The 14691-nt window shown below is 49.8% G+C and overlaps 1 protein-coding gene across 1 annotated transcript in view; it reads left to right on the top strand.

Annotated features, from left to right (window-relative positions):
- N4BP1 (NEDD4 binding protein 1) overlaps positions 1 to 13481 on the top strand; it is a 41687-nt gene extending 28206 nt beyond the window's left edge. The window contains exons 3-7 of the mRNA XM_081031648.1: positions 283 to 413; positions 1966 to 2062; positions 4270 to 4377; positions 7417 to 7524; positions 9173 to 13481. Coding sequence (XP_080887774.1) covers positions 283 to 413; positions 1966 to 2062; positions 4270 to 4377; positions 7417 to 7524; positions 9173 to 9509 — 781 coding nt within the window. The 3' untranslated portion in view covers positions 9510 to 13481. The remainder of the gene's footprint in view (positions 1 to 282; positions 414 to 1965; positions 2063 to 4269; positions 4378 to 7416; positions 7525 to 9172) is intronic.
- The last annotated feature ends 1210 nt before the right edge of the window (positions 13482 to 14691 follow it).

Below are 14691 nucleotides of genomic sequence, written 5' to 3'. Positions count from 1 at the left end.
GAAGCCCGGACTGCCTCCTACCACGATAGCACACAATGCAACCAGCTAAACAAAAGACACGGAGATTCATAAATCCCAGTGCTCCTAAGAATCCTATCTTCTACACAGGGTTCTGTCTTGGCCCCAGAGCAGCAAACTGCAACCTAATGCCCCCAAATGTGAAAAAGTAGGAGAGAGAATTTTGATCTAATTGTTTTTGTTCTGAATGGATTTTACCTTTTCACCTTTTCATGGTGAAACTTAACACTTGAAACTGAAATCAGCTTTACTTATTTCTTACAGCCATGGTCTGAAAAAGTTCTTTTCTTGCCGTGGAATCGCAATTGCAGTGGAGTATTTCTGGAAGCTTGGGAACAGAAACATTACTGTATTTGTCCCACAATGGAGAACACGGCGTGATCCTAATGTCACAGGTGAGGCCAACTGATTTTTCCAGGATTCTAATCAGATGTTTAATGAGTTGGCTTATAATTACCACACACACTGCCATGTGGCAGCAGCTTTAAAAACAAAATTGTAAGTCTGTTGCACCCAGTAAAAAATGGGCTGCACAGAGTATTACGGCCTAAGAAATACCCAGGGGAAGGATGGAAAGTTAACACAGCTGTTTATATAAAAAGTTATATTGGAGTTTATTATATATCACAAAAACTTTCTTTGACTTTTTAAAAAGTAGATTAAATGTCTTTTTTAAAAAAACCTTTTGACCTTTTGTTTTTCCATTAGGCTGGGTTTCTGCCTCTTTAAATATTATTTTTGAAAATGGTCACTTGATAAATTTGGAACCCTCAAATAGAATGCCTTTTTAACGGTCTGCTTAATAACTTAATATAAGTTCTTTCTGTTAACCCTGTGGTACTGCATGGCTGACCTACAGGCCACACACAAAAGGCTTGAACATACGATGAATCATGAAATGTTCCAGAGAAACTTGAGGTTTGTTTCTCAGGTCATAGTAGGAAGGCCAGTGAAAGGGCTGTTTTAGGCAGCTTCACACAGAGTAGCTGAAGGACCTAGAAATACAAAGGAGGATGGGAGGACAGGATTTCCCCAACACGCTGAACGGGAAGTAAGACTCAGGCATTGATGAGGTGGGAATGGTAAAAACCACACGTTTCCTGCGTATCCAAACTTCCCTCATTTTGGAGAACGTATTTGTCCTAACAGGGTACTTGAGGAAGGAGTTGGATCCCCTCGTTTTGTAGTTATTTTTGCAGTAGGGTCCCTGGAAGAGTCTTGTATGCCCAGGTACGTGCATTTCTAGGACAATAAAACACTGTGTTTGGGTGTTTCAGCTTCATTCAGTGGTGAGGATCGAGGTAGTGGGTTCAAGGGTAGGAACCTCAGACCCTGAGCTTTTAGCTTCGTTTTTGCCCATTATTGGTTTCCTAAAATGTGGCTCTGGCCCTCCCTTTCTCCTGTTGCGATGCATTCCCATGAAAGTCAGTAAATATTTGTGCAGATAACAGAGGCTGGGTAGGATGCCAACTAGAGGGAGATGGATGGTGGCAGGACAGCGGGCCTTTCTGGGGAGTAGGGCAGCACAGCCCGTCCCTCCGATGGCCTCCGCCCACTCTTCCCTGTTCCTACCCCTGTTCCCACCCCCACCCCCTCTCTGGGACGTTTTCCTCTACTGCTTACAGTGTGGCCGTGAAAAAGGGCTTGATAGTAGGATTCATTACATGTAGGTTTGTAAATTTAAGAAGCAAATGAGTTGAACTTTCTTATGTTCAAAAAAGTTGCTAAAGTGAGTTTTTAATATTTCACTGGCCTTTGTATATGTCTTGATTTTATTTATTTTTCCCCCTTCCCAGTGAGTTAATAAAATTGAGTCTTCCTGAGTCAGTAGAAAAAGCAGTTTTCCCACAGCTCTCCTAGTGAAACATTTGGGGGTACTTTCATTTATTTAAACATCTGGGAAGATAGCCTTTTTCTGAATATATATTCAACTTATTCCATGAACAGAACAGCACTTCTTAACCCAGCTCCAGGAGCTCGGAATATTATCTTTAACTCCTGCTCGGATGGTCTTTGGAGAGAGAATTGCTTCTCATGACGACAGGTATGAAAGGCCACTTTCCTTTCTCAGGCGGGTGCGGGGTGGAGAGGAGCCAACCACCTGCTCCACCCAGCAGGTTCCTGTGTCTGGGCCCTCATTCTTACTGGACTTGGTCGATTCAGAAGGTTGAGAGTTTTGATATTCTGGTCTCTCTGGCAGTCTCGAGTGATCTTCAAACATCTACCTCCTTCCTCCTGGTTATTTTCGGCCAGTGATTTAGCCTGTGGTCATAGCACCTGGGCCCGAAGTATTTCCTCCACATGATGGGAGATGCTCTCAGCTGACCGTGTGGAATAAGCTGCAGTTTTGGGGTTGCCATGTTGCTCAGAAGGCACATGAGACAGCAGGCTTCAATCTGCACCTTAAATTGTTTTCTAAAAGCTTTACTGAGTACCCGCTGAGTCCTGGGACACGCCACTCAGACACACTTCCTCCCTAAGGAGTTTGCGATCTAGAGAAGGCACACAGAGAAGTCATTGGGGGGTGAGGAGGTGCTGTGGTGGAATAAGAGAGGGCTCCAGGCATGGCCAGTGTCATTAACTTGGTTTCCCAGCCCCTCTTGTGCGGTGCAGTGAGTGGCAGCGGCCTGCTGGTACCTGCAGGAACCTAAGTGGTGGCTGCTGGTCCTTCTCTCCTGCGCTCACCCTTTGTTTGCCTGTGGCCCTGACAGCCCTCTAGTGGTGTGGCCTCGCTATTCCACCAGAATGCTCCCCACATTGAAGAGTGTTCTGCTTGTAACCCAAGCTAGTGAATGACAGTCAGATGGATGAGAGGTGGAAAGGGGGGCTTGGCAGGGCAAAGGGGAATTGGGATGACAGCCGACGGCGATTCCGCAAAAGGTCTAAAGGGCCTTCTCGTGAGCAGCACCTTCCCTTCATCAGCACACTGAGGGGAAGCAGAGGGAGCAGAGCGGTGGGGCAGGGGCGTGGGGGACAGGGCCCTGGAGAGGGGCACCTCTTGCGGTAGCTCTGACCCTGGGGGGCCCTGAGTTCTCAGCTAGAAAGGCAGTGTGGACTGCCGGTCTCCTGGACCTTCAGGTCCCATAACCCTGCAGCTTTGTTCTCGTCCCAGCAGAATTTAAATGCATGTGCAAGCATTCACCCTAAGCTTCTGCCGAATCCGTATGGCTCCCTGGGCTGTCAGCGACACGGATGTATGTGCTGACCATAGCACAGGCATTTTCTTAGGGCCTCTGAGTAAACCTCACCACTTACAATTCATGCCAGTTAGAAGTCATTGGTGAAATGTTCATTAATACTAAATCATATTCACTAAGATTTCCTAAGATCTCTGAAACTAATGAGGCTTCTTGTTTTTATAACCCCCTTTAAATACTCAGTAGTGCTAATATAAGCAGTTGTTTGCAGCTTTAATTCCAGTGATTACCTTATTTTATTGTTTCATTATATTTGTCTTAGACAGATGTGGTCATCTTGTCTGAGGGAGAAAACTCACATTCTCCTCCCGAATGTCATGAAGAGGGTTTGAACATAAATAACCTCCAGCAGTGAATATCACCTTGTAGCTTTCGTAACTTGCATTTGAGTGACTCTCTCACTTGGGCTAGATAGAATGGCAGTTTCTAGACATCTCTTAAGACAGAGCAGAAAATGAACCTATGAAGTTAAAAAGTCAAACATTAGAAGCATTTTCTCAGTCTGTTCAGATCTGGCTTCCCAGTTTATCCTCTGACTCAAAATTTTTATAAAAATTTGAAAAATATAAAAATAATAAAATAATAAGATAATAAAAAAATTGCAGAGCTGAGCGTACCAAGCAGGTAATCTTAGAACCAAAGTACTGTAGCTTAACAGCTAAAAAACTTAATGGTGATTTCACAGGCATGTCATCCATCTCTCATTCTCTGCTCTAGTCCGCATGCATTATCCTATTGCCACTATTTGTTGATAGATAATACAGGTTTTCTAGAAAAATGTATAAATATGGTTGAGATCATTTTAAAAATGAGAATTAGATTGTGTGAAAACCAGATCTTTATTTATAATCGTACTGATAATTTCAGAGGTATTCAACATTTCAGACTAAGCTTTGGTTGTCAAGGGCTTAGCCCTTTCCCAGCCCTGGTTAAATTCTGGTTAAATTCTTTGGTGATTTTCCTCTGGAGACAAAACCCTCTTGTTTTCTTACCACAGCTTCTGTGAGCCAGGAGTGCCTGCTTGCCTGTTTTAACTTCTCTTATATCACCATAGGTTTCTGCTACACTTAGCGGACAAAACTGGTGGCATAATTGTAACAAATGATAACTTCAGAGAATTTGTGACTGAGTCAGTCTCTTGGAGAGAAATTATTACAAAAAGGTAATATTTTCTTTGTCCTTGGTCAAAAATGTTTTTTTGTTGTTTTTTGTTTGGTTTTGTTCTGCTTTTGTTGGTTTTGTGTTCACCTTGTCCTGCTAAAAGCAGTATAGGGAACCAAAGTCTCATAAGCTATGCTCCCACACGGTAGGACAGTTGTCCCCTCTCGGTAAGTGGCTGGACCCAACACCAAGCAGCCAAGCCAGCGGGTGCGGTGGGCTGCCGCAGTGCCCGCAGGTCCCTTCTGAGAGGTCCGTGTTCCCGGCAGGGGGCAAGGGCGCCATCTGCTCTGTGCCATGCGGCAGGAAAGGCCTGGCTTGGCCTTGCACTGAAGCTCAGGGAGACTTTGGCACGCCGTCGGGCCTCCCTGCTCTACTCAGCTATGAACTACGAAGGTTGTTGGTAAATTGGGTTCCTGGATCCAATTCAAATGTGGGGGTGGGGGCCTCCCAACACCAACAAACAATTCTTAGAAACCAGCTGGGTGTCCAAGAATTCATCTCAGTTCTGACACTATCCCGAAATTCCATGGGCGAGGGGTTTAGTCCCGCAAGACTGCCGCCTACCCCTTCACCCCCCAAACACATGCAGACAGACACCATCCCCAGCACCGACTCTTACCTGTACTTCTGACCAACCAGGTTCCACCGACCCCTCCACTCAGAATGCCAAGTGCAAGTCCAGGCTGTTACCTGTACTTCTGACTGACTGGCTGTAAATCAGAGGTTCCCACAACCCCCTCGTTGGGTTTGGTTAATTTGCTAGAGCAGCTCACAGAACATGTTATTAATACTATTAACAGATGACCGGTTTATTGTGAAAGGGTATAACTCAGGGACAGTCCGATGGGAGAGATGCACAAGGCAAGTGTGTGGGAGGGGCGCGCCGTTCTCCCCCGTGTTCACCCCCAGAAGCTCTGCGAACCCCATCCTCTCAGGGCTTATGGAGGCTCTGTTACACAGGCTTGATTGATTAGATCACTGGTCATTGATGATGGATCCAATCTTTAGCCCCTCCCCTTCCCAGAAATGGGTGGGTGGGATTGAAGTTCCGGCCCTTGGAATCATGTGGTTGGTTCTCCTGGCAACCAGTTCCATCATCCTTAGGTGCTTCCCAAAATCACTTCATTAACATAACAAGACACTTTTAATCACTCGCTGCATTGGGGAATTCCAGGGGTCTTAGGAGCTGTGAGTCAGGGATTGTGGGCAAGACCAAATCTATGTGAGAAATAATGTATTGGTCATTTGAATGACCAAATATATATTTCGGGGGGGGGGGGGTATTTCTAATTTGGGTGCTTTTCTTGAGCATTTACCATCATACATCATAGTTTAGTCATCCATATTGAAAACTATTTGCATGTCATCCAGAATGACAAAGTCAAGAGTTTAGCCTTCAGTGCTATAAGTTTTTTATTTGTGAAGATACTCAGAATGTGCTAGCTGCCTTAAGATCAGTGAACACGGGCTTCTAGAACTTTTTGTTAACAAGCACCCAAAAGCAGTAGTCTGTCTGTGCCAGTGACGAGTCACATGTGCCAGAAATCTAGAACATAGATGGGCATATGGCCAGCTGTGTGGCTAGTGTCACCAGATACCTGCTTACACTGTTGGGGTTTCACAGTTGCCCTCTGTCTGATAATTACATGATGTTAAATCATTAAAGGGTTTTAGGAAAACGTGGGTTTTTTGCCGTAAATACTCAGGTAAGAGTTAATTACTATATGCATTTTGACCCATATGTTGTTAAAAAGCTGCTGTTGAAAGCCGAACTGAGGATTGGTCTTTGACCTTTGGGCATAGTTAACAAGCCATTAATCTCCTCGGACATGTTTCTGTTGGATCTGTGCCCTGGGCTCATTGTCAGTATTTATTGGACACCTATCTGTTTACTACACATGCAGGTTTAAATGTATTTAAGACACGTTTGCACAGCAGCCCATTGCTTTCAGAATCCACAGAACGAGGCAGAAGCAGAGGTCTGCATAGCAAACATGAGCTCTTGGACTTTTTTCTTGTATTTTTCCCAGACTTGATAAATGATACTCAGCTGACCTCAGATTTTATTTCTTCATACATCATATTGTTTTCCTTTTTTAAAAGACTGTGTTCAGTGGGTTTGCCAGTGGGCATGTTAAACAAAAAACTGTCAAGGCCCAAAGCTTTTCTGAAAGGGTTTATTGAGCCGTTTGCTAGCCAGAAAAGGACCAGGTCCTGGGGCGGCGTGCTGTTTTAGCACCAGCCTCGGGGCTGGATGGCGAAGGCAGCTGGACTTGACAGGAGCTTTTATACATTATATTTGGGGAAGAAAGATACGAGCTGTTTTGAAAGAATTTACCCTGGCTACAAATCGGGAGTGGGGTGGGGAAATGTGGAGCAGGGGCATTTCTTGGATGGGTACACAGGCCGGATGGGTACACAGGCCGTAAGGAAGAGGTTTCACTACTTTGGTTGCTTGGGGGCAACAATCCTGAAAGGTCATGCGTAAGAGGGATGCAGTGGCGGCTGGTGGCCCTCGACATTGTTGCAAAGCACAGCACGTCCAGGAATGTGCTGTGTTGTCGGTTGGCCCACAGCTGTTAACGGCTAACTCCTCTTGTCATTCACTCTGCGGCCTCTGATTTCATTCAGGACATCTCAGAATTGATCTCTCGTCAGACACACTTACCCAAAAAGTAAATCTTTGTTGAGCACCTGTTGTGCCCTAATTGGACTCTAAGTCTGGGTTTTTTTAAGTCATATTAACAGCCCTGTTAAGAGAAGAACTGTTTCTCAAGCCCAGATAAAAGCCTGCAAGTCCTGAGAGGAAATGTGACAGACAACTGATAAAAGTTTCTTACTCTACCCTATCTGTGTCCAAAAGAGAAATGAACATGGTTCAACTTGGGGGTGTTTTTTGTCCGTTAGGCAATTAAGCAGTGTTACAATTTTATAGGCGACGGGGGCTTTGGGACTGGATGGCTGCTCTGAGAGGCTTCCTCTCAGCTCTGCAGCCATCAGAGCTTCGTGGCTTCTCCAACCGGGCGTCATTCTCTTGCAGATTGCTCCAGTATACCTTTGTGGGGGACATTTTTATGGTTCCTGACGACCCTCTGGGAAGAAGTGGACCTCGACTGGAAGAATTTCTTCGGAAGGAAGTCTTCCTTAGGTATTTCCTTTTTCAGCTTATCTTGTATTTACAAGTTTGTTTCAGTTAAGTTCTTTGAGCTTTAGTGCTATCTCTGAAGCCTAAAAATGGCTTTTTTTTTTTTTTAAAGATAGCCTTAGATTTAGTGCTGGTGTTATATGTGGAAACTAAGCACCCCAAAAGACGAAGTCTTCGTTTGTGGTCTGTTTGGTGTTCATCCTAAGAGAGGATGGGGAGCCAAACTTTTTCTGGGGGTCTGAAAAGAAAGCAGATTTCTGCTGGTAGCCACTTACTGAGGAATGCCCCTGAGGATCCCTGCATGTGCGTGAAATCTTTTTATATTCATTTCCGGAGTCGTGGTGCGTTGACTGTGCTGTCTGTGCTTATGTGAATTTATTTACTGTTCAGGAATCACTACCAGGTTTTCTTTGTTGAAATTTGAGTGTTTTGTTTTTTAAGACACGTTGCTAGTGTTGTTTGTTTCCAGAATTCTCAGGTAATGGGCTTTGTTAACTAAAGTACTCTGTGTGACTGACTGGCAGATCCTTTTCTCTTTTTAAAAACTAAAATAGGCTAGACTTCTGTGTATTTCCCAGCAGATATTTACACTAGGTCGCTGTGGGATCTGAACTAAGAGGAAGTGCACGGTTCTCCCGGCTTTTTAAGGCAGCAAGACTTTGTAACAGGTCTTTCCCACTTATAAGGAGATGCTTTGGGGGTTCTAGGTTCAGAATCGGACGTGGGGGCTGGTTTCACACACAGGTATCTTCTGCACAGGAGACCAGCTCCCTGGGCTTGTGAATCCTTTCTCTTTTTGAGCCCTTGGGTTTTATTACACAGACGAAGTCCTGCTTCTCTGCCTGCCCCCAGAGAATGACAGCTATTTTATCACCTGCTGGATGTCAGTACATCTCAGTTTTTCTTCCAGACGTCTTAACTTGAAATCTACGGCTAGCTTTAAGGCCGGATTTGATGGATGGCAAGTTCTCCAGCTCCTCCCTCAACCTGGGCAGCCTGGACGCAGGGTCTGTTCTGCCTGCTCAGCTAATGGTTAACAAGGCTGTTAACTCTTTGATTAAGAAGTTAGTGGGAACTCCCCTCACAGAGGGACTCACTTTGGAGGTTAGTTGAGCTTTTGGAGTTGGCAGAAGTGTCCCTCCAGCCCCATTTGTCAGCTGCAAGCCAGAGTCAAGTGGAGGCGTTTTAACGGTTACAGACACCCCGTACACACAGACTCTCACACACCCATGTGCATACAGGTCGTGGGTGCCTGTACGTCACCCAGACTTCAGTGGGGGCTGTCTGTCTGCCCAAAGGGGTGCCTTTTTCAGAGGCACAGCACCAGAATCTCCAGAGAGTAGGTCCTTGTTATCCATAGCTTTGGAAAGCCCAGGTGGCCGTGGTAGAGCCTGGTTCATAGCCAGACAGCTGGAAGGGGATGATCCTCTTGGCGGCCAGCAGGCCTGGGAGCGGAGTGGCTCGTGCAGAGCTGTCATTCCCAGTCCCGCCGAGCCTGGGCGTGGTGTGTGTGCCATCCCCACCTGGGCCGCAGCCATACCTCCTGCCTGCGGAAGCCGAACGACTTGAGCCTTGCGGTCGGCTGCGGGCCTTCTCCAGGGTTTGTGTCTGTCTTGTAACCCCGCTCACCAGGACTTGCTTCCGTCCACAGAGACATGCAGCCCCTCCTCAACGCTCTGCCCAACGTGGGCATGTTTGAGCCCGGCTTCAGAGGCCCTGGCGCCCAGGCAGCCAGCACCAGCCACCAGCCTGCAGCCCGGGTGCAGGGCCCCCCACCCGGCCACTGGCTTCCTCAGCAGCCCCGCTTCCCGCTTCTGCAGAGCCTGCCCATGCCCGCCCAGAGGTCGTCGGCTGAGACCAGCGAGCTGAGGGAAGCCCTCCTGAAGATCTTCCCAGACTCAGAGCAGAGACTGAAAATCGACCAGATCCTGGGGGCCCACCCGTACATGAAAGACCTGAACGCGCTCTCCGCCATGGTGTTGGATTGATGGTGCTGAGCTCGGCTGCAGCTCACACTCGAGCCAGGGCCCGCGTGACAGCGGGGGTGACAAAATGTGAAGAAACCCACTTCCCAGTGGAGACGATGCTGTGTTGTGTATATATAAAACAAACAGGTGTTTTGTGTATAAAGACCTGGGTTTTCAAAGCCAGCTTTTTTCTATATATAAATTATGCTGCTATTACAGAGTGAACATTTTCTCTAAAAGGAAAGTACATTTTTCTGCCTGTTCAGAACTGTTTAATAGCAGTTACTCTTACGTGTATTTACATTTTTATGTTTTTTAAACTATTTTCCTTAAAGCTAAAAATATTGACAAATGGATATAATTAGCCTTTCTAAATAAAAAAAAAGAGTTGCTTTCTTAGGGAAAGCAAGACCTCTTAAAGTATATTTTCTTGAGATGACTATGTCACACCCACTAACATGAAGTGTGCACCCCCCCCTCCCCCGCCCTCCCCCCTGGAATTTGGGTTTGTTCCTGTGGGGTCTTTCTTTGGAGCCATTAGTGAGAGTAGACGAGGGGTGCCACTAGATGGCACCTTGTGCCTAGCCCTCAATGACCAGGGCAAAGTTAGACTCCAGACCAGCAGGGCTGGAAAAGACTTCAGAGCTCATGCAGCACCACCCTTCTCCCCCTGCCACCCACAAAGGGGGGGCCGGCGCTCAGTGCCCGCCGTGTGGTGGCTGCGGGGGAGCAGACTCCTCGTCTAGTGCTCCAACTCCTTCGCCAGGCTGAGACCTCCTTCCTGACCTGACTCTAGGAGGCACAGCTTCCTCTGAAGATAATAGCGGGGTTGGGGGAGTTTACCCAGCCCCATTATTACGGTAGTTGTGTGTCCACAACCATGGGGGGCGCCCCATGTGAAGTTCGTGCAGCTTTGCCAAAAAACGGTTTTCTATTTTCAAAATGACCCAAGCCAATAACTAGCATTAGTAGCTTCCGTGGGGGCCCAGGGCCCTGTATTTATTTTTCCTGCGTTTGTCTCTAGTGTCCTCCTAAGCTGCCCTTCCTGTGAGCCTTTCCGAATTGATATCTTAGTATTGTGTTTTCAGTGTTGCCCAAATTCTGTGTCAGTGAAGTTCTTTTCCTGGGCAATTAATTCTTAACATCTTTACTGTTCTCTGGACCTTCAAAGGGCTTTGTATTTTATATCCGTTCTCTCCCCAGGCTGCTCACGGGCAGCCCGTCTGCTCTGTGGATCCCGTCTCTCCCGGTCCCCCGAAACCAGCGCTGAGGGGACTTTGTGTGCCGTGAGCAGAGCTGGGTGGTACCTGCACCCCCCGGGGACGAACCCAGAGTCTCCAGGTGGCTGGCCTTCTGCTCCACCGTGTTTTCTCTTGGGTCCTTCAGGATACATCCTGACGTGCAGCTGGTTGTCAGCAGTCGCTTTCGGGCAGCTTGCCTGAGTCACCCAGCTGTGGACATGGAGGTAGAAGACTTGAGGTGGGCCAGGAAGTGACGCCAGTCACAGCCCTGTGCCTCGGCCTCAGAACCGGTGACACTGAAAAGCACAGCAGACTTGCCAGGGCCAGGGCTGCGCCGTGACTGACCTTCTGGGCCCGGGTTAGGTCCGGCAGCCTTGCCAATCCAGTCGCTCTCTTCTGTTTCAGAGAAGGACCCAGGCGGCGTGCCTTTATTCCAAGACTTAGCCACAGGTCTTCCTGGAAGGGGGCTGAGCCTCCGCTGATGCCAGGTAGAGCTGGCTCGGCCCAGGGACCTGGCGAGGCCCAGGGGTTGGGAGCTTTCTAGGCTCTTGAAGTTACTTGACCTTTGGAGTGTGTGAGCCTCTTCGTATTTGTGAGATCTCTCCCTGCCCCTGTCCTCTTTCTCTGTGGGGATGAAGAATGCAGAAGACTAAGTGGGAGGCGTACAGAAAAGCATTACTCACCTTGATAAATTATAATATGAAACATGATTCACAGGTTTTTCTGAAATTCATCTAGTTAACTTTAATATTGAAAACCTCGATGTTCCTGCCATTGAAAGAGCGTCATTCCCTGTTCTTAGCCTCCGCTTAGCACTAGGCGCAGTGTGGGTGCTGCCTAAACGCTCCTCCAGGGTCTGCCTTCGGGGCAGATTTCTCAGCCACCTTGGGAGTGTCAGCAGCACAGCCCCCTCGGCTGCCATGCGCACGCGCTCTGTGTCCTGCAGCCCTGTGTAGGCGGCTGCCCCCCTCCTTCTGCGGAGGTTGTCCAGGTTTGAAAACTAAGAGGTGGTGATGTGATACCGGTGGCTTCCCGGGCCCCAGGCCGCCGCCTCTGGGAGACTCGTTTGGCCGTTATGTCAGGTAGCCTGAGTTTGCAACCTGGTCAGGAAGGCCTCCGCCATCCCGGATGACAGCTCAGTGTCGTCTGGCTGGCTTGCCTGTGGCGTGGCTGTGTCACTGTGGACCCAGGCCTATTGCTGCCTTTGCTATCAGTGAGAGGACGGATGGAGTCTTGCTTACTTTAGCATATTGTGGCACTTGTGGCAAACAGCCCACGCGTGGGAACCATGCCCTCCGTGGTGCTCTTAGCACCTCCCAACCCACAGGCCCTCTGCCTCACCTCAGACCAGCCTGCTCCCCACACGCCTGCAAGGGGGGGCCTTCCTGTGGGAATCTCTTCCACTTGCTCGTCTCCACCAGTAAGTCCATGTCTTGGGCTTCTTTCTTTCTTTCCTTCTTTCCTCCCTCCCTCCCTCCCTCCCTCCCTCCCTCCCTCCCTTCCTTCCTTCCTGGGTCAGGGCTCCTCTCCTCTCCTAACTAGTTTGCTCAGTCATTTCTTCATTATCTACCTCCTCATTCCCTGAGTATTTCAGATCCTTTAGACTGAAATCACCTGATTTCCTCCAAGTATCATGTCCGTTCGTTGCTCGTTTCCGTCACTCCTTGGGGTGCAGATTTGGCCTCCACTGCAGCGTGGACGTCGTCTAGTCATTGACACCCCGGGTCCTTAGCGTCCATCCCCAGTGAGCATGGCGTTTCATGTCGTTGACCTGTTTTCCCTGTTTTCTGAGATTGCTGAGATCTCCCTCCTAAATGGTCTTCATTCCTTCTCCTCCTGGTACCCCAAGGCCATTCCTTGACACCTTCCTTTCTGGACGGGGTTCTCACACTTTGGACCAGCTATGGGCCTCCTGGTGGGGAGGGCGGCTCTTACTAAAAACGCAGATTGCCGGGCGCCACTGCGGGATGGTGCTTCAGTAGCCCTGGAGCAAAGCCTGGGAATCTGCAGGCTCCGGACCACGTTCTGAGACACCACTCACCCCGAGGGGCCGCCACGCTGCCCCTCAGGCTGCGTTTCTAGCTCACCCGGAAGCCCGGGGACAGCCCCACACCCCCGCCTGCATCTTCCTCCTGTCTTCTCCCGCCCACTGGCCGCAGCTCCCCTCGTCCACCCCTGCCCCTTCCTTGCCATTTGCCCACCGGTCATCCCTCGTGACCTCCATGAGGGCAACAGCCCTTGACGAGTCGGCGCACTCAGCTGCCCCCTCCATCCTGGACTCTGGCACTGCTAGAACCATCTTCCAGGAACACGTCTGGTCCCCTTTTCTTACCCAGTGGTCTTCAGTGGCCCTGGGCCAGGTCATCGAGTTCAGATGTCCCGAGCACGGGATCCTTGGCGGTCACCTCCAGGCCACCCCTGACTGTCCACTTGTACAGCCCTACCCCCACGCTCCCTGCAGCCACTCGTGTGTTCTTGGTCACCTGTGGGCTCCTGCCTCTGTGTTCTCTGCTAGAAACGCCCCTTCTCCCAAACGGCTCCTCCCTTCAGAGGCCCAGCCCTGGGGCCACGCTGTACCCTGGCCCCGCCGTGTTCTGTGACCCTGCGGCTGACGTGTACTGTGTCACCTCCCGTTCCAGACTGTGAGCTCCTTGTGGGCAGGCACCGTATGTGTTCACTTTGTATTTCTCGTGGCACCTAGTCCAGTGCCTTGCACTCAGGTGCCCAATAAACGTCTGCTCAACTGACCTGAGGACAGTGCCTTCTTGACTGCGGCAGCTGGCAAGCCGCTGCTCTGCTGGGGTCGACCTCGGGGGTCTGCCTGGCTCGCTCCCTTTTCCCTTCCCGTCTAGGCTGCAGCCTGCAGCGCACCTTCTGGCCCAAGGATGGGCGCCTGGCAGGCTGGGCCAAGCAGGGGCTGGACTTCTACCCACTAGTTGGCCAGGGGCAGACATCTGTCCCAAGCCAGGCCTGTGAGATCCAGTCCGAGCTGCTCCTCTCTGCTGGTGGGAGGCGAGGAATGTCAGTCCCACGCGCAGATCTGTTAGAGGCCATTTCCTGCCACAGGGGAAGCTGGTCTATGGTAGGAGAGAAGCAGAAGTGTGACAGCAATATTCCTGGTGGCATGCGTTCCAGGTTCCTGTTGTCTGGAGACCAGGTCACACCCATGCTCTTCCTCACATGCCTAGATGCCCCATCCTAGCACGCTTCCGTTTTTGCTAAGCTGGCTCAAGTTGCATTTACACCCCCTACAATCGAGGGTAAAATCGCTATCACTGTCCTTAGACTTCCAGATTCAGTGGCGGAGGCTCCTCGGATCTGTGGACAGGTCCCAAAGTTGTGTGCAAACAGCTTCGGGAGTGTTGACCCCACCCCGTCAGAAGATGGTGTGAGAACCCCTTCCTGCCACCTGGGGAGGGCTCCAGCCCACCCTCGCGCAGGCCATTTCCTTCCCAGCATCCCCCCTTCCTCTGGAGGTTGTCTTTAAAACTCCCCAATGTGAATTGCTTAGCTCAGTTCCCTAGCCAGGCAGAGACCAGGCCTGCTCATCACCTGTGAAGCAGGCAGGGTGGTCTTACTTCCTGCTGTGTTCATACCGGGAAGCACCTAGATTGGTGCCCGACGCGGCCCGGTCTGCAGCCCTGTGGACACTAACTTCACACCATTGCGGCTCATCCCGCATCTCCCCTGACCAATGGTCAGAGATCTCATCGTCCAGATCCTAGACGCTGTCCTTTGTGCCTGCGACGTCCCCGGGCTGGGGAAGTCCAGTAGGGAGAGCCTTCAGGTGTCATCGCCAGGGGGAACCAGAAGGAAGCCAGCCAACCTGCCTGGCCCCAGGATGTGTGGGAAAGCCGATTCCGGCCAACAGTGCTCACTGAACCCCATAGCTCTCCAGCTCCATGTGGGAGGGGTTGGGGCACAGGGCTGCCAGTGTGTGCAGGACTCAAGGGCCATGCCAC

This window comes from Rhinolophus hipposideros (genome assembly GCF_964194185.1).
Source record: "Rhinolophus hipposideros genome assembly, chromosome: 21".
NCBI classification, from domain to species: Eukaryota; Metazoa; Chordata; class Mammalia; order Chiroptera; family Rhinolophidae; genus Rhinolophus; species Rhinolophus hipposideros.
This window is presented reverse-complemented; position numbering and strand designations above follow the sequence as displayed.